Raw genomic sequence first — 26,572 nt, 5'->3', positions numbered from 1 at the left:
TGTGAATAATGCTTCAATGAACATAGGTATGCATATGTCTGTTTGTGTCACTTCTGTTAGGTCTCTAGGCCATATCCCTAGGAGTGAGGTTGCTGGATCGTAAGGTAGTTCCATTTCTAATTTTTTGAGGAAGATCTGTACTGTCTTCCATAGTGGTTGTATCATTTTACAGTCCAACCAGCAATGGAGAAGAGAAAAACATACAAATTCCAATTAAGGGATATTCTACAAAATACCTGAGTAGTACCTGAAACTGTCAAGATCATCAAAAAACAAAGAAAATCTGAGAAACTGTCACAGCCAAGAGGAGCCTGAGGAGGCATGACAATTAAATGTAATGCGGGAACCTGGAACAGAAAAAGTCCCTTTGGTAAAAACTAAGGAAATTTGAATTAAGTATGGCCTTCAAGTAAATAATAATGTAGCAATAATAAAAAAAAAAAAAAGCCCACTGCTGTTAAGTCGATTCCTACTCACGGGGACCCCACAGGGTTTCCAAGGCTGTAAATCTCTACGGAAGCAGCCTGCCACATCTTTCTCTCATGGAACTGCTGGTGGTTTTGAACCACCAACCCTTTAGTTAGTAGTTGATGGCTTTAACCACCATGCCACCAGGGCTCCTAATGTAGCAATATCGGTTCAGTAATTGTGAGAAGCACGCAGTACTAACCGAAGATGTTAACAATAGGAGAAGCAGAGTGTGGCCGTGTGGAAACTCTCTGTACTGTCCTCACAACTCTCCTATAATCTAAATCCATTCAAAAATAAAAAGAGCACTTTAAACACTGAAAAGGAGAGATAGATAGTCCCTGCCTTTGAGGAGGAGACAGGCAGCGATCAAATAATCGCACTTATGAACTAAAAGTAAATTGAAACTAAGACAAAATGTGGTCAGTATTACAAAAGAAAAGCACAGAGTAGTACCTTGAGGGGGACTGCACAGCACTCAGGAGTCAGAGGATGCTGTACAGGGAAAGTGCAGATGGAAGCGAGATGGGGGAGGCAGCTGTTGACCCTGGGCGACAGGAGGGTGTTTATCCTGAGATCAAAGCACAGAGAGTGATGGGCTTGTAGCAGAGAGGTTGCGTGCTCAGGTGTGCGTTTGAAGAGCTCACTTTGGCCACAGGATGGAGACAGCATGCTGGGCGGGGGGCGGGGGCGGCAGGAGCCAGGTGGGAATGCTGGTGGTTAGAGTTGTCTGAAGTGGTGGTGGTGGAGAAAAGCAGACCTGTGTGGAAGGTGGGCAGGTAAGGGACTGAAGGTAAAGAATGCAAGGCGGGTGCCCTCAGGGAACTTAGGTTCTGACTTGAGCAGTTAAAAGGGTGGTGTTCTTGCGCCACAGTTGTCAAACAGGAGTTTGTTAGAACAGATCGCTGGGCCCCAAGCCCAAGGTTTGATTCTGCAGGTCTGGGTGGGGCCCTGAGAATTTCCATTTCTTATATGTATCCCCAGGCATGGTGATGTTGCTAGTCTGGGGACTGCACTTTGAGAGCTGTTGCTCCAAAGGGACAAGGAGAGAGCTCCAGGCTTGGCAGGGAAGTTCCTGCATTTGGATGTGCTGAACGAGAGGTGCTTTTCCACAGCCACCTGAAGATGGTCTTGAAAGGCTGTAGTTAAAAGACCTGGCTGGGATCAGATATTGGCTCTACTACCTACGACTACATGATCTTCTTGATGAGTCCATTGGTTTTTCTTCTGCACCTCAATTTACAGGCCTGTGAAATGGAGATTACCACAGTAACTACCTTTAGGGATGGTGTGCAGATAAGCTGATGCCCTGTGTGGTTAGCACAAAGCCTGCTCCCAGGAAGCATGGAATAACTGTTAGTGGTTGCGCTCCTTGTTATCTTCACTGTCATTGTTGGCATCACCATACTGGCTGGCACTAAAGATGTATACTTGCCCTCTTTGTGGCTCAAGTTGTATCATCTATAAAAAGACAATACTTTGTTTTCATGGAGCTGTGATTTTCACAGGTTGGGGTACATGTTGGCTTCTGCAGTTTTTCTCAGCACATCCCTGGTGAGTCCTGGGTGTTTTGGAGAGAATTTCTCTCCATCTAGCATTTCTGGTGATGCTTCGTGGGCTGTTGTGTAGCTTGGCCAGGACTTCTCCTGGCTCTTTGTCCGTGTGTGGGGACGTCACAGACTGGAAATAAGAAATCCAAAAGCCAGCATGGTCCACAGAGCATGTGAATGTTTAGGGGATGCCTGAGTAACACTTCCTGTCTGAACTGGAGGGAATTGGTCAGAGGCTCACTATAAGCTAGGTCTCTTGCTGGCACCACATGTGGCTATTTGTCCAGGACATCTGGGAAGAGGGAAAGGGACAGCCGGCACTCTTGCTCCAACCCTGCACATCAGCCTGTTGCCATAAAGATGAACTGGGCCTGACCTTGCCAGCCCCTGGCTGTGAATTAGTATCCCCATCTATCGGTGGAGGCTTGCATGTTGCTATGATGCTGAACAGGGCTTCCAGACCAAGATAGACTAGGAAGAAAGGCCTGGCAGTCTACTTCTGAAAATTAGCCAGTGAAGACCTTATGGATCACTGTGGTCCAGTCTCCAACCACTTATGCAGATGGCACAAGACCAGACAGCTTTTCCTTCTGTGCTGCATGGGACATCATGAGTTGTAGCTGACTCAAGGACAGCTAACAACGACAGTGTCCTCGGACTTTTTAAAATATAAATGAATCAGGAAAACTTTGCTAGTACCTACGTAGCAACTCAGGACAAAGTTCATTTGTGTAAGAAGTCATGGGAAAATGTACTTTTTACCACGTTGAGTGCTAATAGGCACAGCCACACTTATTTATACCCTCCTAAAACTCGTGTATGTGTCTGTTATGATGGAATACGGCTGTCAGAGTGTTACTTAATTTTAAATGTGCAATTAAAAGAGGCCCTGTTCTGACGAGGATCTCCTACTTCTGCTTTTCCGTCTTGTTTTGCATGCTGCATACTTTGTGGAAAAAGCCCACTTCCCTAATTACAGACACCCTCTAGCTGCAGGAAATTCTCTAGCTTGTTGATGCTTGTCTTCTGCTTTCTCCACTTCGGGTCTTCTCCTTTTCCAATACTTCCCTGTGTGTGTGTGTGTGTGTGTGTGTGTGTCTTCCCACACTCCATGTTTTCCTGGACTTCTGACTCCAGACCTGTGTTTGAATCCAAAGAAGAAAGGTAAGTCAAATTTACGGAAATCAAGTATATTCAGAAACGGTGACTTCAGAACGCCCTCTCCCTTGGTGAGCATCTGTAGAAAGGAATATTCACGCCATCCTTGTGTGTGTGTTCTCTGCCTTCAGCACCCTCGCTCTGAGCACACGCAGAGCTTGAGCTAGAGGTGGGTCTGGGTTCCTGGGATGGGATACAGCAGTCTCTCATCCTAGTAACTGCAGTTGTCAGGTGGGGAAACCATCTTTCTGCATTGTGTATAACTTTTGCCACTTACATTAAGCATCAGATCTTTTTGTGCCACAAGTTTATAAAAGACAGCGTTATGAAATCTGGGGAGACTCTCACAATCTTCCGAAATATTTTGCAATCATGAGTTACCCATGAGTCTGAATCAGTTCGACAGCAACGGGTTTGACTTTGGTTATCCTTTAACTGACTAGAAAAAAAGTGGTGGTGAGTTTTTATATGTATTTAGTTAAACTTTCTGAAGAGTTTCTTAACCCAAGTTCTGTGAGTCCCTTTTATTGGAAGCAGGTGGCTTTGTCCCACCACCAGCTTCAGGGTCCCTGTAAAGGTTGTATGAATGAGGCAGAGGGGTGGAACATCAAAATGATGCCTGAAGGTTGGAGATGTTAGCAAGGTCAGATGGGAAAAGCCATGTCTGCAAAGGGATGTCATTGCATGTCACTGTCACGTGGCCCACAGGACCTTCCAGGTGCCTCTGTTCTTTGAGGAGGAAAGGGTCTTGGAGATTTGCTGTGGAGGAGTACTGAGAAAAACTCTGTGACTTTGCTTCCTTGTTCTTCCATGTGTGGCTTGCCCACATAACGAGAAGCCATTTTCCATGGGAGTTCTCCTGTCTTATCATTTTGTTAATTGTTTTTATTTTTCCCCAGAGGAGAATGGCTCTCAGGGCACAGTCTGTGTTGTCAGCTGCTGTTGAGCTGGCTGATTTTCAGAAGTAAATCACCAGGCCTTTCCTCCTAGTCTGTCGTAACCTGGACGCTCCACTGAAACAACACACAAGCCTCCACTGAGAGATGGGTGATGGCCGCACAGGAGGCGTGTTAACTGGAAGTCGAGCCTGGGTCTCACCCTCACGGAAGGCGAGAACCCCACACTGAACCACCTGGGACACAGTAGATAGTGCAGCTCTTTTGGGAGATTCCGTGGCCGCACCCAGTCCGCTGGCTGAGCGTGACTGGAGCATTACCGCTAAGTGATTACCTTGGTGGTGATCCCGTTTTCACTTAATTATTCACAGTGTTTAGCTCTTTCTTTTTAATAACCAGTTACTTGTGACACCTGTGTAACGTGGGGCCCTGAGGAAGAAGTACTGCAGAGAGAACCTTCTCTCCCTGGATGGAGGTGAGAGTGGGCTTTCTGGTCATTAACACAGCAAGGGTGATTTGTATTGTGTCCCCTGGTTCCTTCCCTGCCTGTGGCACGTTGCCACCCAGTTTCCACCCTTGCTGACTCCTTTCCTCCTTAGATGCTGGAGTCTAACGTGGCAAATTGACTGTCTAGCAAAATTATTTGGGGACTGAAATATTGGATTTAGCAGAGGTTCTCAAACTTTACCAGTATCAGATGCCACCAAGTCGATTCAGACTCATGGCAACCCCGTGTGTGTCAGAGTAGAACTGCTCCATAGGGTTTTCATGGCTGCGACCTCTCAGAAGCAGGTCATCAGGTCTGTCTTCTGAGGTGCCTCTGGTGGGTTCGAACCACCAAACTTTTGGTTAATAGCCCAGAGCTTAACGGTTCATGCCACCCAGCAACTCCTAGCAATATCACTTAGGGAGTAAAATGCTGGGTTATAGCGGAGGTTCTCAAACATCTATGTATCTAAAATTCACCAGGGAAGCTGTTGGCAGTATAGAGTTTTAGCCTCCACACCCAGGAATTCCGATTTGCTGGGCTGGAGATGGAGATCCGCAGATGAGTCAGACACAGAAGCTCTGAGGACACCCCAAGAGGCTCTGGACTTAAGGATGTTTGTGTGCTACAGCTCTCGCCAAGAAATTTAATCGTCAGGTGAACAGGCAAGAAGAGGTGTAGCTAGTAGAGAGTCTGGGATGGATTCTAGCAGTCCTGGGATGAGCATGGAGCCACCAGGCACCTGCTCCCTTCCTTCCATGAGTCACTTCTCCCAGGCAGAGAGGTCCATTTCTCCATCCCACGTGGCACCTAATGTCAAGAGCTGAGCTGAGCTGGAGAGAGCTGAGCTGAGCTGCCAGGCATTGGAGTAACCAGTTAAGACAACAAGCCGAAATGAAAATAACCATCATGCCTTTACTCACTGCAATAGTGTAAGCAAGAGGCTAACTGGGAGAAGGTGCCCACCCCACTGTTCCATTTTTCCCCTGGAATGGCACAGGGCATGAGTTAGATGGTCAGCATAGACGTGGGGACCTATCTTACTGCCGAGGGAGCCCCAAACCAAAGGTTCCTGTAGTTTGATGGACTCAGGGATGCGGAGTTGGTGAGGGGGAAGGGCTGGGAGTGGACTCAGAGTGAAGAAAAGGGTCTTTAGGGTTTTTCTCCCTCCTCCCATGCCAGAAGGAGGTCTCTCAGCAGAGGTGGCGTGGTCTAGGAATATGATATGTGAAACCACTGCTGGGCCGGGACCTGAGTCTTCACAGCTCACTTCAGAGATGGCAACGTACGGACTGTTCACCAGGTTTGGTTGAGGAGGACACCTTTCCCTTGAGGCTGCCAGGAAAAGCCTTTGTAATTGCCTGCGGTCGGCCCAAAAACTCACACAGAGCGTTTGGGCCAGAAGCCAGACTCTTCATCTAACACAGTGGTTTACAATCGTAGACACTCAGCAAACATATTAAATGAAGAAACAATTTTACATTTTAAAATCAAATTCCATTTTGGTGAGCTGCTTGCTTGCTCATTACCAAATATGTTGAGAGGTAGCATTTATGGTTTACATTAAGGTGTAACATCAGTGATATGTGATAATTATGTCAAGTGAGAACTAACAGGTGGGAATACAAGAGTTTTTTGAGCATTTCTTGAGAAACGTGAAAGTAATCTATGTATTGGCTGAGATAGATCGACCTCACTTGATGTATTTTCAGAAATTTCAATCTGTTGAAGGCTCAGAGAAAGAATTAGGATGTGAAGGTTTGGATAATCTTTTCGACTATTGGAACATCCCCCTCTATTTCTAAATGTTGGTAAAAATAAGGTTCTCCAGCCTTGGATTTACTTTGTCAGTCCGAAGTTTGTCTGTGTATTCTAAGAAATTCCCTGTGCTCTCCTGCAAACTCAGAGCCAGGTGAGGCTTAGCAGAATGAGCACAGCTCCTTGGTCTGCCTGAGTAGACCAGCTGTCTGTAGCACAGAGCCACCAGCCAGGCAGGGCTTGGAAAGGCTGGAGGGCAGACCCTACAGAGTGGTCTTCCCAAAGAGAGAAGTAGTGTCTTCTAATGAAGCCAGGGATTGTATTTTTTCATGCCAAGGCCACATGTTTTCTTTTAGACAGTGAGATTCTGCTGCAAAAGGCAGTGGCCACAGTTCTTTACAGACTAAATGAGGCCAGTCCCCTGACCCTGGCTGCCCCTGTAGCTGGTAGCAACTGATGTTGTCCGGAACGTTCTTACTGTGTCTCCATTTGGTTGGTCGTTTTTCTGTAAATCAACCGTCCAGCCTGTGACCGGCCCAGCAAGATCATCTCTCCCTCTTGTTTGGGCTCATCCCTCCTTCTTAAGAAAACTACTCTTCCTTTTACCCAAGTCCTAATTGCTTCATTTTCTCAGCTTCAGGCTGCAAAGGAAAATCCCTAGGCCCATTTTCACGGCTGCTTGGCATTGAGGCGGCTGTGTGGCTTTGAGAATGAAAAGCCAAGGTATCTTTTTGCATATTCTTGATTTCGTCCCCCTAAATGTTGTGGCTATGGCATAAGTTGTCCCCAGATGTGATTTCCCCACATACTCTTTTCTTCCACCACTGTTACCTTAGCCTGTACTGTATGAGGAGGCTCTTGGGGCCCAGTGATGTGGAAAGGAGCCACCTTCAATTGCTAGGCAGTATTGCAGAAGTTTGCTGCAGAAAGTTGAAACGGATCCGGTTGTGTGGGGAGACAACACCTGCAGGAGTCATGGTTCAGTGTAAGAAAGGCCGAGGCCTCGAATCACATCAGGGCACTTTGATAATTAGGACAGCTAGGGTAATAAAAAAGAGAGATACAAAAGCATAGTCTTCCTCTTCTGGGCCCATCCCAGGCTAGAAAACACCAAAATGAGCACAGATTTAGGGAACTAGAATCCTACATCTCAGAACACAGACTTAACGTATGTTGTCAGTCACTGTGGTGTTGGGTCCACCCATGGCGACCTTACGTATGGTAGACTAAAATGTTGCCCGTTCCCTGCACCATACTCATGATCGCTGGTGTGTCTGACCCCATTGTTGTAGCTACTATTGTCAGTCCATCTCACTGAGGCTTTGCCTTGTTTTTGCTGACCCTCTGCATCACCAAACATAATGTCTTTTCTAAAGATTGGTCTTTCCTGATTACATGTCCAAACTAAGCAAACTAAAGTCCCCCCATCCTTGCTTCTAAGAAGCATTCTGGTTGTATTTCTTCTAAAACTGATTTGGTTGTTCTTCTGGCAGCCCATGGTATATTTGCCAATAGATACCATAGTTCGAAGGCCTCAATTCTTCTGTCTACCGTTTTCATTGTCAAGTTTTCATATGCATATGAGATGATTGAAAAGACCATGGCTTGGGTAAGGTGCACTGTAATCATCAAAGTGACTTTTTGTGTTTTGAAAACTTTACAGAGGTCTTTTGCAGTAGATTTGTCCAGTGCTATATGTCGCTTGATTTTCTCGACTACCGTTTCCAAAGGTGTTTGTTGATTATTGATCCACCCGAGTGGAATGAAATCCTTCCTTGACAACTTCAATTTCTTCACCATTTAACTAAATTTTGTTTATTGGCCCAGTTGCGAGAATTTTCATGTTTGTTACGTTCAGGTGTAATCCACACTAAAGGCTGTAGTCTTTGACCTCAATCAGTAAGTGCTTCAAGTCATCTTCATATTCACCAGGCAAGGTTGTGTCATCCGCATATCACAGGTTGTTAACGAATCTTCCTCCAATGACCTGATGGTGCATTCTTCTTCATATAGTCCAGCTTCGTGGATTTTTTTGCTCAGCATAGAGATCGAATAAGGTGAAAGGATACAATGCTGCCAATGTTATTTCGAAAACATTCAAGGCAAAATGCGTAAGATGAGAAGACAGTGAGATTCTGCTGCATAATAATGACAAGATGGAGAGAGGAAAACTGAAGGTTAATCAGTAATGATCTCGCTTTTGTTGTTGTTAGGTGCCGTCGAGTCGGTTCTGACTCATAGTGAGTGACCCTATGCACAACAGAACGAAACACTGCCCAGTCCTGCGCCATCCTCACAATCGTTGTTATGCTTGAGCCCATTGTTGCGGCCACTGTGTCAATCCATCTCATTGAGGGTCTTCCTCTTTTTCACTGACCCTGTACTCTACCAAGCATGATATCCTTCTCTAGGGTCTGATTCCTCCTGATAACATGTTCTAAGTCTGTGAGATGTAGTCTTGCCATCCTTGCTTCTAAGGAGCATTCAGGTTGTACTTCTTCCAAGACAGATTTGTTTGTTCTTTTGGGAGTCTGTGGTATAGTCAGTATTCTTTGCCAACACCACAACTCAGGGGCATCAGTTCTTCTTTGGTCTTCCCTATTCATTGACGAGCTTTCCCATGCATATGAGGCAACCAAAAACACCATAGACTGGGTCAGGCATAATCTCGTTAATGATGGTAAACTCATCTGAACTTTGAGATCTGCCTCTGATCCTGGTCCCCCATAATCTTTAGGTGCCAGGCTCGGATACTTCAGCCCTTGCAAGGTTTGGAGACCCAGTGCCTCGACTGTCTTCCACAGAGAGATGTGGTGATGAAGGAAGACAGAATGAGGAAGGCAGCGTCTAGGAACACATACTAGGTACATGTAACTTAGCACCTTCTTCCTGACCTTAGCATTTAACCTCCTCTTACCTCCTCAGTCCCAAACTAAAACCTGTTGCCATAGAGTAGATTCTGACTCATGGCGACCCCATGTGCTACAGAGTAAAACTATTCATTAGGGCTTTCTTGGCTGTAATCTTTACAGAAATAGATTGCCGGGCCTTTCTTGCATGGTGCCTCTGGATAGGTCCAGACTGCCAAGCTTTAAGTTAGTAGCTGAGCATAAACCTCTTGAGCTACCCAGGGACCTTTCCTCAATACTAGAAAGTTTTATTCTGACTCTGCCAGAGCCTAGCCTCTATCACCTCGCTCTCACTTCCCAGCATTTCGGACAGTGTTTAACAAAGATTCATTTCAATATTTGTTAAGCACTGGTTGCTTCTCTCACATAACTCTATAGTACACACTGTATGAGTTATCTCTTGCTGTATATACCCAATCCTGAACTTAGTGGCTTAAAGCAACTATACGCATTGATTATCTCTTATAATTTCTGTGCTTCAGGAATTTGAGATAGTTTAACTATGTTCAGGGTCACCTATGAGGCTGCAGTCAGACGTTGGCCAGGACTGCAATCATCTGAAGGCTTGGCTGAGGGCTGGAGGATCCACTTGCAAGGCCGCTCATCCATTGCTTAAAACTTAATGCTGGCTGTTGGCCAGAGGCCTCAGTTTCTTACCATGTGAGCCTCTGCACAGAAAGCAGTGGGGACTTTTATGGGCTAGGCACGGATATCACATGTCATCACTCTGAAGTCAGCTGCCAGTCAATGTGGAGGGGATCACACGGTCATTAGGGAGCATCTTGGAGGCAGCCTGTTACATATACATTTTAACTCACCAGCAAACTTTGCAGAGAGGAAACCAACCTTAGGGTAAAAACAAAAACAAAAACCTTTTGCTGTGGAGTTGATTCCAACTCATAGCGACCCTATAGGACAAAGTAGAACTGGCACATAGAATTTCCAAGGAGCACCTGGCAAATTCGAACTGCCGACCTTTTGGGTAGCAGCCAATAGTACTTACCGACTACACCAGGGTTTCTATCCTTAGTGTAGGCTCTGCATTTATCCTAACGGATCAGTTGCTGTCACGTCAACTCAGGATGACCCCATGTGTATCAGGGTAGAACTGTATTCCATATGGTTTTCAGTGGCAGACTTTTTGGAAGTAGATTGCCAGGCAGTTCTTCTGAGGTGCCTCTGGATGAATTCGAACTTCCAACCTTTCAGTTAGCAGCCAAGCACATTAACCATTTCCACCACCCAGGGACTGTACGCTTAGACTAATGGAGTGTGTACTTTGGTGGGTTTGGGTGACACAGACAATAAAATAACGTGTATAAAATGTTAGTAGGTGATAGCTGCCGAGGTGAGATTAGGAGTGAGGGTGGGCAGGAACCAGGTGAGCGTTGCAGAGCTCAGCCGCTCTGTATGTTCACCCAGCTTGTGCCCCTGCAGGGGACAAAATCTCCATCAGAGCTTTTGGTTCCGGAAGGCTTTTCCAGCTGCTAGCCTGGAGTGAACGTCTGTGCTTAATCGTCCACTTAGCCTCCCCCAGAAACATTCATTTATAATTAATTTTGTAATTAGCTCAACGTTATCTGAAATGGTTGTGTTTATGATGTTAAGCATGGGGCCATCACTCCTCATCTGTAAAGTTCCTGTCTGATGAAATAGAACTACACAGATGGTATTTTCCAAGCTAAGTGACTTGTGAAGGACAAAGATTATGTAATCTACTTTAGTCCTGGGTTTGAAACACTGGGCCCTGAAGTCTGCTTGCCATGAAACATTATAACCTGTTGTAAAGGCAGCTGCAGAGGGTAACTTAGAACACGTGGCAGGCTTGAGAATGTGGCTGGGTGGAATGGGGCTTATCCTCATTCACAAGAAGACATTTTACAGCAGACCTGCGTGGGATGCTGGTGGCACTGCAGGGCTGAGGCGGGGGAGGGCAGAATCCAAGCCCGCGGAAGAACTGTGGCTGCTTATCGGACATGCTGGAGCCTGACCGGCACTAGGCAGCGCTCTGAGGCCAGGAGCATTGTCTTTGGCAAGGTCCAAGTCTCCCTGTAACTCTTCACAGTTCTCATGTGTGCATGGGTCTGTCTGTCTGTCTGCCTCACGCACAACACACACACATACTCTCACACAACTCTTACTCTCGCACACTTACATGCTCACTCACATGCACACACACACTGACATTCACACACACACTGACATTCACACACACACTGACATTCACACACATATGCACACTCACACTCACATACACATATTCTCATTCACACACTCCCTACCACACTCATACACATACACAGTCACATTCATACGTTCACATCCTTCATACACTCACACACTCTCACACACACATATACACTCAAACATATACTGTCACATATATTCACTCACACATGCACACACACTCTCACACACACGTGTACACACTCACAGACCACACTCACATTCACACACAGTCTCACAAACACTCGCATGCATGTTCTCACACACTCATGCTCCATACCACGCTCTCACACATATACACACACTCACACATTATCATACACTCACACTCACAAGTACTCACACTCACACACACACATATACTCACACACACTGTCACACGTATTCAAATTCACACACAGTCAAGTACACATTCTCACACACTCATGCTCCATGCCACACTCTCACACACGTACACACACACTCACACATGTACACACACACTCACACACACATACACACTGTCACACATATTCAAACTCACACAGTCACGTACACATTCTTACACACACACACCACACTTACACACACATGTGCTCACATGTTCTCACACATATTCACACTCACACACACGCACCCCCATCTTTTTAAGTGTGGGGCTGCCCAAGCCTTTCTCGACAGCACCCCACCAGGATCCAGTCCTCCTTTCTATCCAGAGCTCACCTCGTGAGGAACCCGTTTCTGTGTGGACAACTTCCACTCTTCACACTTGACTGTGGATTTGCTCCAGGGACTTGGGTACTCTTATCACCCCTCCCACAGGTGGGAAACCGTGGCTTGAGGAGCTAACAAGCTAACATGCCAGGGTCCACCGGCAGTGAGTGGCTGAGCTGGGCCAGGACACCAGCCTTTCCAACCTCAGCCTCTGCTCGGCACCTCCACTGGAGGACACTGACCTCTGCTCCTTCCAGCCCTCCCTGTCCTTTGCTCATTTACTTTGATGAGATAAGGAGTGTTTGTTAATCAAATTTACTGCTAAAAATGCTAGAGCAATAGAAGATACACATTAGATTTGTGGGCAAGTGACAACAGCCAGCACAGTGGTTTTCAACTAGGGAGAATTTGGCAATGTCTGGAGACATTTTTGGTTGTACTCTTGTGGGGTAGGGGGTTGCTATTGGCACCTAGTGTGTCCAGGCCAGGGATGGTGCTAAATGACCTATAGTGCACAGAATAGTCTCCATAGTCAAGAATCAACCAGCCTAAAATGTCAATAGTGCTGAGATAAGAAGACCCTGAGCTAACTTAATGAAAGTCTCTAGATGGAAATGGGTAAGACCCATCCCAAATAGAAGGGGGTGTGAGAAGGTAAAAGCAGAAGTCTTAATATGTAAATTCTGGGTAGGGGGAACATGTTTTTGCAGCTTGTGAAAAGGAAGGTTTTCATGAGCCACAGCCCTATGTGGGTGCTGAACAGCTGAGGCAGCCCATGACTGATTAGTGGACCATGGCGTGCAGACCCACGGGAGAGGCCAATGCTGTGGCAAGTGTTTATTAGATCGCAGTGGCAACTTCAAAGCTGGTTACACTTTAAAGAGTTTTAGGCAAAACAAAACCGTGTGGGGAAAAGTGACCAGGGTAGTAAAAGGTGTTGAAGTAACATTAAGTGTGGATGAGTTTGTTCATGTTGAGATGGGACAGTGGTAGCTGTGATCAAGCTTTTGAGGAGAGCTCCGTGGAAGCAGAACTGGAAGTGTTCTCTATGTTGTAGGAGGCAGGTCAGGGACTGGGGTGCAGGAGAAGGAGTAGGAAACCAGAGAAGAGAGCCTTTTCTCACAGAAGCATCAATTTGAAGGAGCAGTGAGCTCCATTTAGAAACTCTGTTCCATCAGATGTAGCCAGGCCATCTGTCCAGGGGCTGGGGGGATCTAGAAGACTCTCAAACTCTGGTACTCTGCCTGGTAAAACAGTAACTGCACATTTAAAATTTTTATTACGAAAGTGATATACATTCATTAGAGAAATCAAAAAGAGAGAGAGAGAAGATCAGCATGTTTCCACTGAACAGGTCTTCTTTGAGCAGTTGCTCTCTGGTCAACATCAATGGGCAGGACGGCGAAGATGACCAGTCCTCTGGAGCTCACATCTCAGGGGGAGGGCAGATCATAAACAAACAAGCGAGAAGATAGCAGGCTTGCAGTAAGTGCTGTGAAGGAGATAAGTACAATAGAGAGATAAATATGAATGGGGACAGCTGGGTGGGCAGAGGCAGCAACTTTAGGTTGGTCATCGGGGTACACCTATCTGAGTAGGTGATATTGAACAGGGGACTCAGAGCTGGGAAGGACCAGCAGTGCCAAACCAAAACAAACAAAACAGCCAAGAGAAAGTGGAGGAGCTGGGAGATAGAAAAGAACTCAGGGTAGGAAGGATAGGTAGAAGGGGGTGTGGCTGGTCAGAGAGAGCACAGGGGCCAGCGAGCAAGAGGAGCCAGAGGGGGCTCGGGGCAAACCAGGCCAAGCACTGGGACAGGGAAGAAGGTGTGAGATGTGACACGTGCTGAGAGGTGTTTGGAAACATCACTCTGGCTGCTGTGTGGAGAACGGGCTACTAGGAGCACAGGAGTGGAAAGGGGCTGACTAGAAAAGGGAATTCCACTGAGAGGAGAGATCAGGTGGCTTCACTGAGGACAGTGTTAGGAGATGGTGGGAAGCGATAGGTCTGCAGTATATTTTGGAGGAAAACTGAGAAGAGAACCTAGGAGTCCAGCTCATCTAAGCTCCATCAAGTTTCACCTGAGCCTCAACAAATGGCCTGGCTGTATCTGACGGAACAAGGTTCCTGAATGGAGCTCACGGCTCCTCAAGAGGCCTCATTCCAGTGTATAACAGATGCTTCTGTTAGACAATGCCTTCTCTTCAGACTCAGTGGGTTAGACGTGAGGAGTAGGTTGACAGAGAAGAATCCTGAAAGTCTCTATGGTTTTTTCGTTGGTTAGATGTGGTGTTATTTCCTCCATTAGGAGAGGCTGAGGGAGGACTGTGTTTGATGGTGGAACAGCATGAGCACCCGAAAGCCCTGTTTCGGGTACCTGAAGGGTGAGTTGCCTGTTAGACAGCCACGTGGAGATGTTAGCTAGGCAGATGGTATGGATCCGGAGGTCAGAGGAGAGAGCAATGTAAGATTCACGGGCATGTGGTTGGGGATGAGAATGTGTGAGTTGACCTAGGGAGTAAGTAAGGGGAGTGAGTTTTGCCAACTAATGTGCACTAAGTCGTCCTTGCAATAAACCAACTCCACTCTAAAAAAACACCGCCGCCACCACCACCACCAACAAACGCCTCTTTCTTAAGCCAGCACCTAGGGTTGGGTCAAGCACAGGAAATCACACCGTCAGAGCACAGGGCCGCTCAGTGGTGATGGTTCTGATGCCTGGGTGGTGGAGCCTCTTCCCCCATCAGCTGAACTCAGACTTGAGAACAGATCTGAGATATACCATCAAAGCCGCTCAGGCGGGTCCCTAGCCTGCACCTGCAGGATCGGGCCAGGCAGGGCTGCTCCGAGTTTACATGTGCTCCCAGAGGGCCTGCCCACGGCCATCTCATCTCATGTTGATTCACTTCAACAGGCAATTCACACCCAAATGTCGGCGCGGATGGAAATATGAGTGGCAAGCCAATGAATCAACAAAAGTGGTAGCCACATTGTTACAATTTTTAGAAATCGGAAAGTATTTGTTGACATTTTACTTAAAGTACAGTTCTTTAAGGCTTACTCTGTTAGCTGAAGCCAGCAGTGGACTGCCACTGTGTGAAGAGAACATGAGAAGCCCCCTTTACAAGCGTGATCAGGGACAGTGACACGGTGTGGCGGCATTTGAATTAGATCTGAAAAGATGACTGAAAGTGGCCAGAGGAACAAGAGGGTGCAGCCCCCGAGCAGAGGGAGTGCATTGAGCACAGACGTGGTAGAGGGGCATGGAGGCATTGCTGGGGACTGTCGCCCGTGGCCTGTGCCCCATGCCTGCAGAAATGAGGTTGAGAATGAAGGAGGACAAGGACATGTGAGATGGTTTGGGCAAGGAAAGCTGCCAGAGGGTCTGTTTAGTGAGAGAGGGAGGTGACAGCAACCATGGTGATCCATCCGTGGAAGAGGAAGAAGAAGGCAGGCAGCAGGCCAGCTGAGTTCATAGCAGTGCGGACTGGAGATGATGTGTTTAGATAGTAGAGTGGCACAGACAAGGGGAATCGGGGACATGTGCCAATGCCACTTGGAGGAAAAGTGGGCAGGATACTGGAAGATGAGTGTGAGACAAGGCAAGGACTTGAACGACCCAAGTTCCTAGGTACAGAAATGGCTCCTGCCGGAGCCACCACCTGGGCCAGGGCAGGTGGCCAGGGCCTCAGACAGCTGATATGAGCTTGCTCTCTCAGATATGGTCAGCATCACCTGAAGTGTTGGCACGGAGAGCTGCAGACCCCTACATTGTAAGGAAGCCCTGGGAGATTTCCAGGCTCAGGAAAGTTTCAGAGGTGCTGGCCTGGGTACTGGGATCCCTGCGCTGTAGGTGGAGAGAAGGTAGAACTGGGGGGCAGGGGGAGGGAGCATAGAGCACTGCTAGGAAGACCCTCTGCAGTAAAGGAGCCTGGTGTGAGAAAGGAGGGTTTAGGACTTAGCTGTTCAAGGACAGGGCAGAACCAGCAACAAAAGCACTGAAGAAGGACCAGCCTTAGGGGAAAACAATCAGAAGAGAAACATTCATTCCCAAAGACCCATTGACTCGTTATTTTCCAAAAACATCTTTTTTGTTAATAGTATTCTTAGACTTAAGAGCAAATATGGACGCTTTTTAAAAAAATCTTGCCTAGAGGTGCATTTTTAGTTTGTTGAACAAAGAAAACTGAGCCATTGATAGTCAAATGCTGTGAGAAGCACAGCAAGACAATGGCTTATTTGTGCTATCAAATTATGACCAAGCTCGTGTGCCGTGAGGGGTCACCCAGGATACTGCTTGGATGCTGTTGCTTAGAGAAAATCCCATGACCTCTATGAGGCGAGTGTTCTTGTTTTACAGCCACTTGTAGGACAATTCAGAAACCCCGGTAGCATAGTGGTTAAGTGCTATGGCTGCTAACCAAAAGGTTGGCAGTTCGAATCCATAGGCGCTCCTTGGAAACTCTATGGGGCAGTTCTGCTCTGTCCTATGGGGTCACTATGAGTCGGAGTCAACTCCATGGCAACGGGTTTTTTGTTTGTTTTCTGGGTAGTAGAACATTTCATACTGAGAAGCAGCTGTTTCACGTGAACATAAATGTGCGTGTGAGAAGCATTAAAGGGCGTGTACATTTTTACCTGAGTGATGCAAATGGGTAACACACTTGGCTGCTAATTAAAAGGTTGGAAGTTAGAGCCCCCCCAAGGTGCCTCAGAAGAGAGGCCTGGCAACCTACTTCTGAAAAGTCAGCCATTGAAAGCCCTATGGAGCACAGGTATACTCTGACACACAGGGGGTGGCCATGAGTCAGATCAGATTCCATTCAGTGGCAAATGGGACCACCATTTTCCTCCTGGATGAACTGGTGGAGCCATCTAGGTAATTTTCTATTGATGGCAAGCCCCTTTTGGTGAAAATATACACTTCTTGGGAGGCTTTCTAGACCAGCAATATGTATCTTCACAGTCACCACTGAAAGAAAACACTTTTCCTGTTAAAGATATGTTGATAGCCTCCTCTTTCTTCTAAAGGTCACGTGGCAATGGTGTGAAGTGTCTGTTCAGTGGGAGAACTGTCTTTTCTGTAGTAAATGTCCTCATCCAATGGGAAACCCACACTCTTTCTTTCATATGGATAATGCCGATGGTAGATGCTGGCACCCAGGAAGCCATCTGGGTAGTCTCCTCCACTCCCTGTCTAGAGAAGGGGGGAGTGGACAGTGCCATGTCCTGGGGCCCTGGGGGTCTGGCAGGATGTCCCTCTTCATGCCTCAAGGAAGTGGTTGCTGGTCTTATCACCCAGGCCCAAGGTGGGAAGGCCTTGTGGTGACCGCTGTCGTGTTATACTTGGTGTGTGAGCGGGGCTACCATGGCAGCTCTCTGAGACTTCACTGCAGCAAGCGACAAAACTAAGTGGAGCCTTGTGTTTTGGGGTTGCCGTAACAAGTACCACAAACTAGGTGGCTTCTAAGAACAGAAATTTTTTGGCTCACAGGTCTGGAGGCTAAAAGCCTGAATTTAGGGTGTTGGCAGCACCATGTTCTCTCCAAAGGCTCTAGAGGAAGATGCTTTCTTATTTTCTCAACTTCTGGTGGCAGCTTAGCCCCAATCTCTGCCTGAGTCTTCACGTGGCCGTCTTCCCTCCATGTCTCTTCTCTTTTAACAAGATTCCACTCCTGTTGGGTTGGGACCCCCCCTGCTCCAGTATGACATCATGTTAACTAATGACATCTGCAGAGACTCTATTGCCAAACAAGGTCACGTCCAGAGGTGGGGGGTGGGGGTGGGGGTTAAAGCTTGAACATATCTTTCTGAAGGATCCAATTCAACCTGTAACAGGTGGTATCAGACAGTAGCCACCTTGAGGCCTACAGGGACTCTGGGAGGTTGTCGCTTTTCGTCTCTTAAGGCAGCGGCCTGCTGCTGTTGTCACCCGGGGCCACAGGTGGGAAGGCCTTGTGACCACTCTCACAGAGTCTTAATTGGTGTATAAGTGAAGCTGTCACACCAACTCACTGACGTTTCACTCTGGTAAGTGACTAAACAAAGTAGAATCTTGTCTTTCAGGTGGAAAATTATTTAGTGATATTTTTCATTGGTAACAGAACTCTGACCAGCCATTCATTTTATGTAAAATTGTCTACATCTCAAGGGAAGTCATTGGTTTAACCTCACACTGACCATGGCCTCTGTGTGCCATCTGCTGATAGTCAGGTTAGGTGCTGGGAAGTCCAGTTTTGTAACCGTACTTCTCTTTTTAATGTGGCTCTTTCTTAGAATTCATTGCACCCAAACTAGAAAAAAAAACCCAACCCCTTGCCGCCGAGTCAATTTTGACTCATAGTGACCCTGTAGGGCAGAGTAAAACGGCCCCATAGGGTTTCCAAGGAGCAGCTGGTGGATTCAAACTGCCAACCTTTTGGTTAACAGCCAAATGCTTAACCACTGGGCCACCAGGGCTCCTTGTTGCACCCACATAAACAAAAACAAAAGGTAATTTGGTCATTTTTGTCACTTTAAATAATATTTTGAGGGTGTGCTGGGAAGCTGTAGTCGTTACATAAGCAGAAAGGACAGCAGCATTTTGGGGTGCTATGTCAAAGTCCAAAGAGGCAAAAGTTCCCGTGCTGACCTAGAAGGGCTCAGGCGGATTTAAGAAATGTGCCTTGCAGCTTCAGTTTTCCACACCTGATGTCCTGTCTGTGTTTTTCCCCAGGTGGATACCTCCGTGTATGCCCTCTCATCGCCGTCAGGCGAAGAGGCAGTCATGGCCAGTGGCGCAGCCGACAGTGCCAACAACCTGCCCTTCTTTTTTGGCAACATCACCCGAGAGGAAGCAGAAGATTACCTGGTGCAGGGAGGCATGAGCGACGGGCTCTACCTGCTGCGCCAAAGCCGCAATTACCTGGGAGGGTTTGCCCTGTCCGTGGCCTATGGGAGGAAGGCACACCACTACACCATCGAGCGTGAGCTGAACGGGACCTACGCCATCTCAGGTGGCAGGGCCCACGCCAGCCCCGCTGAACTCTGCCTCTACCACACCCAGGAGTCTGACGGCCTTGTCTGCCTCCTCAAGAAGTCTTTCAACCGACCCGCTGGGGTGCAGCCCAAGAGCGGACCCTTTGAAGACTTGAAGGAAAACCTTATTAGGGAGTATGTGAAACAGACCTGGAATCTGCAGGTGAGCTAGCAGTGGCGCTGCTACTGCGGCTGTCCCCACTTGTTCGGGGTCCCTTGTAATTCCGTAGGCATCTGCTCACACGGGAAACCAGTCATATAGTGATGCCTCTAACACTCAACCATCTCCTTGGTCACCAACTTTGACAAAAATTGACTTGCTCAAGGAGGCAACCTCTCTCTTTTGCAGCCACTGTTGAGAGTAAAAAACAAAACAAAACTTATTGCCATCGAGTCAGCTCCGACTCACGGCTGCCCTACGTGTTACAGAGCGGTAAAACTGCCCCATAGGGTCTTCTTGGCTGTAATCTTTGCAAAAGCATATCACCAGGCCTTTCTTCCATAGCACCACTGGGTGACTTCGAACCACCAACCTGTAGATTAGTAGGTGAGTGCAAACCATTTGTGCCACCCAGGGTATAAGTCCATTAATGCCAGCGACGTGAATTTCTCCACCAAAGGAAACCACTGATACTCAGCTCATGGTGTACCCTTTCAGAGAGCCATCCTTAGGTGCCTCACAGAGGCACACTAATTGGCACTTGATTTTGTAGCTTAATATTATCTCTTATAGAATATTCCATGTCAGCACACACATAGCATTGTCATCCTTTGTTTTTGTTTTTTTTTTTCCTGCGTGGTATTCCCTCCTTTGTACTTTAATTTCTCTAACTAGTGCCGATTGAAGGACGCTTTCATTGTTTACAAATAATGCTGCTATTAAGGCCTGATGATCTGCTTCTGTAAAGATTACAGCCAAGAAAAACCTATGGAGCGCAGTTCTGCCCTCCAGCACACGGCATGGCCGTGAGTCGGAACTGACCCCACAGCGGCTAACGACAACCACTCACCAAGCTTTTGCACGGTATCTGCACGATAAACTTTGGGCAGGTTGGCTTTGCCAAGTTAAAGGATGCGTGTATTTAATTTGGGTACATAGTGACAAGTTGCCATCCAGAAAGACTGCAGAGGTTGTGACAACTTACACCCCTGCTACATCCTTAATGACACTTAGTATCATGAGTCAGCTGGTTTGATTGACAGTCTTTTGTTTGGACTTAGTGTTCAACAGTTTCTCCTCGCGTGTCCTGGTGTATGCTCAATGCATCGTTTGCTGTTTTCTGATACATCCAGATTTATGACAGTCTAAACTGCTTGAAGATTATATACGGTGGCTTCTTTCACACTTTTAATATTGTCTGTCTCAAATTCAACCTTACAGACAGATGTCAATACTGTGAGCTCAGTATTTTTCGTTAGCATTTTCTGGATGTGTCTTAGACTATCTTTTTACGTTTTTTTCTTTTTTTTTTTTAATTTGTCTTACTTTTTAGAACAGTCTTTTTATTTTTTTTTAATATACTGGAGAAAATACAGAGCTCCCACATAGTCACCCCTGTCCCCATGTGGTGCTTTTGTTACAATTGACCAATATTGATACGTTGTTATTATTAACTACAGTCCATAGTTTACATTAGGATTCACATTTTGCCTTGCCTTTTGACCAATGCATAATGTCATGTGTCCAGCATTGCAGTATCCTACAGAATAAGTTCACTGCCCTAAAAATGCCCTGGCCTCTCCCTGTTCATTCCTCTGTTCTCCCCTAAGTCCCTGTCTATAATTTTGCCTTTTTTAGAATTTTGCAGTTAGAGTCAGTTTGTAGCCTTGTCAGACTGGCTTCTTTCATTTAGCAATATACACTTAAGGTTCCTCCATGTCTTTTTTTTTTTTTTTTTAACTCTCCCAACAATAAAAGAGAAGGGAACACTCCCAACTAATTCTCTTTTTTAATTGTGGTAAACATATATGTAACAAATGTTTCCCATTTTAACTTTTTTTTTTACATGGACAATTTAGTGACATTAATTATGTTCATTATTAAAGTCAGATAAATCAGATGGATAGAGGTAAAAGTCATCCTTTTTAGGTATAGTTGTATGATTTTTCACAAACACATAGTGTCAGGTAGCCCCTGCCACCATCAAGATATGCAGTGGTCCCATCACCCCCATCAAATACCCCTGTGCTCCTCCCCATACCCCAGACCCTGACACCACTCACCTGAGCTCTGTTTCTGTAGTTCAGACTTTTCCAGAACGTCACAGAGAACGTCCTAAGAATGTAGCCTTCCAAGTAGCCTAAAGCGTTTGCAGTTCACATGTGTCATGCTTGCAGCACTGGTTGATTTTTTGTGTGGCTGAGTCGCGTTTACCCCCTTTCACTTTGAACTTCCGACTCCCTTTGTTCCACATGCCTCTCTGGCATGTCACCTTTCGATGCTTTGGCTTTCATTCCATCTGTGAAACGTGCTACAATTACCACACTCACATTCCCTTCCATCTTCCTTCCTCCTTCCAACTCCTGGTTGGGGCTGGTTATATTTTTATTTTTACTTCTTCAGGTTCTCTTTATAACTTGGGATAGTCAAATGCTGGTTCTTCATTTTTTACTATAGAAAGGATCTATTTCTCTGCCATGGAGAAAGATGAGGAAATCAGTTCACTTAGTTTTCAGCCCATTTTCCCATGTTTGTTCTTCGCTTGATTATGTCTACAATGTCAAGATCGATCACCTTCACTTTCTGTGGTTGCCTTTCTTGCAGTTGCAGGCAGCAGGATACCTGAGTACTTAGAGTGAAACCTTGTAGAAGCAGATATGAAAGCGTTACATTCAGACCTCTGGATGTATGAGCTCTTCTAAAGCTTCTTAATTGTTATTAAATGATCAGGTTCTAATACAGAACAATCCCTTCTAGCAAACTGTAATCTAGACCTCATGGATTATACCATATGGCTTCTAAAGCCCTGCCTGACTGTTAAAAGGCCAGCCTCCCTATTCTAAAATCTATTTTGTTCCTTGTAAATTTGAAGGTTCTTACATCATGTGTAAAGATTTTATTCATTTTATTGAATGAATGAAGGATGGATGGATGGATGGATGGATGGATGGATGGATGGATGGATGGATGGATGGATGGATGGATGGATGGATGGATGGATGGATGGATGGATGGTTGGGTGGGTGGGTGGGTGGGTGGATGGATGGATGGATGGATGGATGGATGGATGGATAAGTAAATTTGATCTTATTTTACCATGTTAGGGCTCAGGACTAAAAGGAAATGATTTGTGCATCTTTTTAAAAATTTTATTATCACTCACTCTGCTCTTCTCCTTCCTCCTCGGAACCCTCCTTGTGGCAGGGTCAAGCTTTGGAGCAAGCCATCATCAGTCAGAAGCCACAGCTGGAGAAGCTCATTGCCACCACTGCCCATGAAAAAATGCCCTGGTTCCATGGAAAAATCAGCCGGGATGAGTCTGAGCAGATTGTCCTAATAGGATCAAAGACAAACGGAAAATTTTTGTAAGTATTTTTATTTTTCCCTATCCTCCTACCTTCAGACCTGTTTGACAATTGGAGTACTTCAGCTTCCCCGTTACTGAACTCCAGGTGACCTTGGAGGGGGTGGGGGGGTCACGCACCATCATCTGACAACACACATGTTGGCCTGCTGTGAAGACTTGAAGCTATAGCTCTCACTTGTAGCTTCTGCCATGTGTTTCACCCAGTCTGACCCTAAAGTGAACACTCTTTTTGGCCACTGAGGGACATAATGCTTAAAGAAAATGTATTCAGCTACATATTTTGCTTTTAATGGCAAATATAGTGTGCTTAATGACTAGTTTATCCAACTAAAATAAAAATACGTTCACTCAACTCACCCCCATGATCTGAGGCTTTATTCCTATTTTCACTTGGAATTAAGTGCTTATAGGGTAGAATTGAAGAAAATTTGCTGCAGATTGTGGACTTCAGCCTATAAACTCAAAATCCGAACAGAATGTACATATCCTAACCTCTGTTCATTGCTAGGAGCTCTGGTGGCACAGTAGTTAGGCATTTAGCTGCCAACCAAAAGGTCAGCAGCTCACATTTGCCAACCGCTGCTTGGAAACCCCATGGGGCAGTTCTACGCTGTCCTGTAGGGCTGCCGTGCACTGGAATTGAGTGGAGGGCAACGGGTTTGATTTGGTTGGTTCACTGCTGTCTTTAGTGACTCAGTGTAAATTTACATGTTAGAAGGTCTAAGTGATTCAGGCCAAGTCCAGGCAGAGTCAGTGCTCAAGAGAAAATAAGGAGCTGCCTTTGGGCCGCTGTCAATGTTATTCTCCTGCGCGTATCCGGTAGAAGGTGACAGCAGGGCGATGCTCACCAGGTGCTGTTTTGCTACACTCAGTGTGTCTCCGGAGATGTTGATTGGGTGCCACACATTGAGACTGTTACGTCTAGCTTTGGAGACTTAAACAGAAACGGCAATATAGCTCATCAGGCACGTTGATTAATATCCGGCTGACTTTGCTCAACTTTTCCTAGAAATAGAAGTATTTGTCTCTGACTATCAATCTATTTAAAGAATTTTCCTCAGACTTTACCACAATACCCTTAAAAAAAAAAAAGACCGTAAACACAATAGTCTTTTTTTTGTTTTTTTGAAGTGATCCTAAAAACCAACAAGCAGTACAGGTTGGCACAGCAGTGACTAGCATGTTGGCTTAATGGAATAGGGTGTGGGGGGAAGACACGTGGTCCTTAGTGTGGGCACCTGTCAGCTTGTTTTCCCTGAGGTTTGGACATTTGACATTTTCTCAGCAATAGTTCCCAACACAAATGTCATGGGAATGCTTACATAGCTCCTTGGCCAAAATAGCGTAACATAGCAAAGTGACAAGGCCTCCTGACTCCTCACTGGCCAAGAGGTTTGCTGCTTCTCAGGAAGCAGGTTATTCTCACGGTTGCCTATTCCTGAAAAGAGACAGCTGCATCTTTGGAGTCTTGCCATTGCCCCTCCTGCCAGAGGGATGTACATAAGTCCATGCAGAGCAGGGAAGCCCCACATTTCCTTCTTGTGCGACAGACATCCCTTTTGCTTCCTCTCTGCCTCATGCTGACTAAAATCTCATCTGACCTCATGGCACACCTCTCCTGTATCTAGTCTTCCCCATATCAGGGGGTACTGGCTTTATTCTACAGATTCTCTAATGTAATGTGTTTCTGAATCAGCTGATGTCAGAGCTGATGATGCACAGGAGACCCCACAGGGGAGAGGCCTGGGTTTCTCCATTTTGTTGAGTCCCCTGAGTGGTTCTCATTGTTGGGCTCTTTTGTTGTAGTCACCTAGTAATCTCTTGGCTAGGCACTAACCCTTTTCATGATAGTGTTCCTGGTTCTCTCCACTTTGTGTTGCTAACCCTCTGCACCACCCCACCCTTCCTTTGCAGCCAAGGGACAAGCACATGTAAGAGCCCTGGGACAGGAGCATGCTGGTGTTTATATCTTACATTTTATAAGTACAGACAACAAAAATATTTGATGCACACATACAAGGAAGGAATATTCATAACAATTTTAGTCCTCCTTTCTGCAGCTGGCCATGTGGTCGTAACTGGTATTTAGAACTACCTTCCATTACCCATTCCATATTCCCTTTGCCCTCAGCAAGCACCTCAGCTGGTCCTGGTTTTTTACCTGGTTAGATGACCCAAACCTTCATTCCTGAAGGGTCTAGGCCATTAGCAGTTGTGTTAGAATTAGGTTGATAATAGTTTTCCGTCGACTTTAATTACAGGGCATGGCAGTACTAGAGACATCCTATGGGATCTCATGTATTCTAGACATACTCTTCTTTACCTCCATTATGTAATGTCAATCTTATTTCCCCTTGGTAATCAGGAATGGGAATGTCATTCACACCAGCCAATATCATAACTCCTTTCTTTGCCTGTCGATCCAGAGGCATGAGGAGCCCAAAGTGGCCAGGTGGCATTCTTAACTTCCAGTTTAATGGAATCAGTGTTGGGTCTCCTGGTGGAGCATTTCTCCCTTTGTAACTAACACCTCTAGACCCACAGAGCATAGGGTCACAGAGACAAGAAACAAAAATTTTGCAAGTGGGTCACTAGGGATAATAGTGAGTGAGTGGAACCACTCTCATTTCCACTTCTTGTTTCCTGGACTCATGAATCCTGTCTATGGGAAAAATAGCACCATATATCAGATGCTAGTTTAAAGCATATACAGCCTCCTGGAGAACATTGCCCCATTCCTGCAAGGTATTGCCACCTAGCTGGCACCTTAATTGTATCTTTAGAAGGTCATTCCATGGTTCTGTGAAGGGAGCTGCTTCAGGATGTTGGGGAACATGGTAAGACCAGTGAATTCCATGAGCATAGGCCCATTGCCACACTTCATTTGCTGTGAAGTAAGTCCTTGATCCAAGGTGATACTGTGTGGCATACCATGACAGTGATTAAGGCATTTGGTAACTCCACAGATGATAGTTTTGGCAGAAGCACTGTGTGCAGGTAAGACAAATCCATATCCAGAGTAAACGTCTATTCCAGTAAGAACAAAATGCTGTCCTTTCCATGATAGAAGTGGTCCGATGTAATAAACCTGACACCAGGTTGCTGGCTGATTACCTCAAATAAGGGTGCCACATTGAGGACTCAGTGTTGGTCTCTGCTGCTGGCAGATTGGGCACTCAGCAGTGGCATAGCCAAGTTGGCCTTGGTAAGTAGAAGACCATGTTGCTGAGCCCATGCATAACCTCCAGTCCTGCCACCATGGCCACTTTGTTCATGAGCCTGTTGGGCAATGACGGGAGTGGCTGAGAGAAGAGGCTGACTGGTTTCCACAGAATGCATCACTCTATCCATTTGATTGTTAAAATCCTATTCTGCTGAAGTCACCCTTTGGTGAGCATTTGTATAAGGCACAAGTATCTTCACTTCTTTGGCCCATTCAGAGAGGTGTGTCCAGCCAAACCACTGGCCACAGCCCATGAATCAGTATATAATCTTACATCTAGAGGTTTCTCCTTCCAAGCAAAGTGAACAACCATGTGCTCCACTCGAAATTCTGCCCATTGGGAGGATTTCCCTTCACCACTGTCCTTCATGGCAGTCTCAGAAAGGGGCGGTATTACTGCTGCTGTCTACTTTTGAGTGGTGCCTGCATATTGCACAGACCATCTGTAAACCAGGCAGGAGTTTTCTCTTCTTCAGTCAACTGATCATAAAGAACTCCCCATGAGGCCGTACATGCAGACTGGGAGATGGAACGTAATGCAACAGGAGTGGAGACCATGGGCATTTGGGCTACTCCCTCATGCAACTTTCTTGTGCCTTCAGGTCCTGTTAGGGCCTGATCTTGTATATACCATTTCCATTTAATGATGGAGTGCTGCTG

General features: G+C 46.2%; 1 protein-coding gene across 7 annotated transcripts in view; it reads left to right on the top strand.

Annotated features, from left to right (window-relative positions):
- The window catches only part of SYK (spleen associated tyrosine kinase), a 128,940-nt gene that overhangs the window by 46,017 nt on the left and 56,351 nt on the right, over positions 1-26,572 (top strand). For 5 of the 7 annotated variants that reach the window (XM_049895269.1, XM_049895267.1, XM_049895268.1 and 2 more), the window contains exons 2-3: positions 18,861-19,325; positions 22,527-22,687. In XM_049895269.1, the coding sequence (XP_049751226.1) occupies positions 18,861-19,325; positions 22,527-22,687 (626 nt within the window). Of the gene's footprint in view, positions 1-2,917; positions 3,183-9,036; positions 9,182-18,860; positions 19,326-22,526; positions 22,688-26,572 lie in introns of those variants that run through there. The other 2 variants (XM_049895272.1, XM_049895273.1) reach the window with 2 other exon arrangements.

Source organism: Elephas maximus, chromosome 9 (genome assembly GCF_024166365.1).
Source record: "Elephas maximus indicus isolate mEleMax1 chromosome 9, mEleMax1 primary haplotype, whole genome shotgun sequence".
NCBI lineage: Eukaryota > Metazoa > Chordata > Mammalia > Proboscidea > Elephantidae > Elephas > Elephas maximus.
This window is presented reverse-complemented; position numbering and strand designations above follow the sequence as displayed.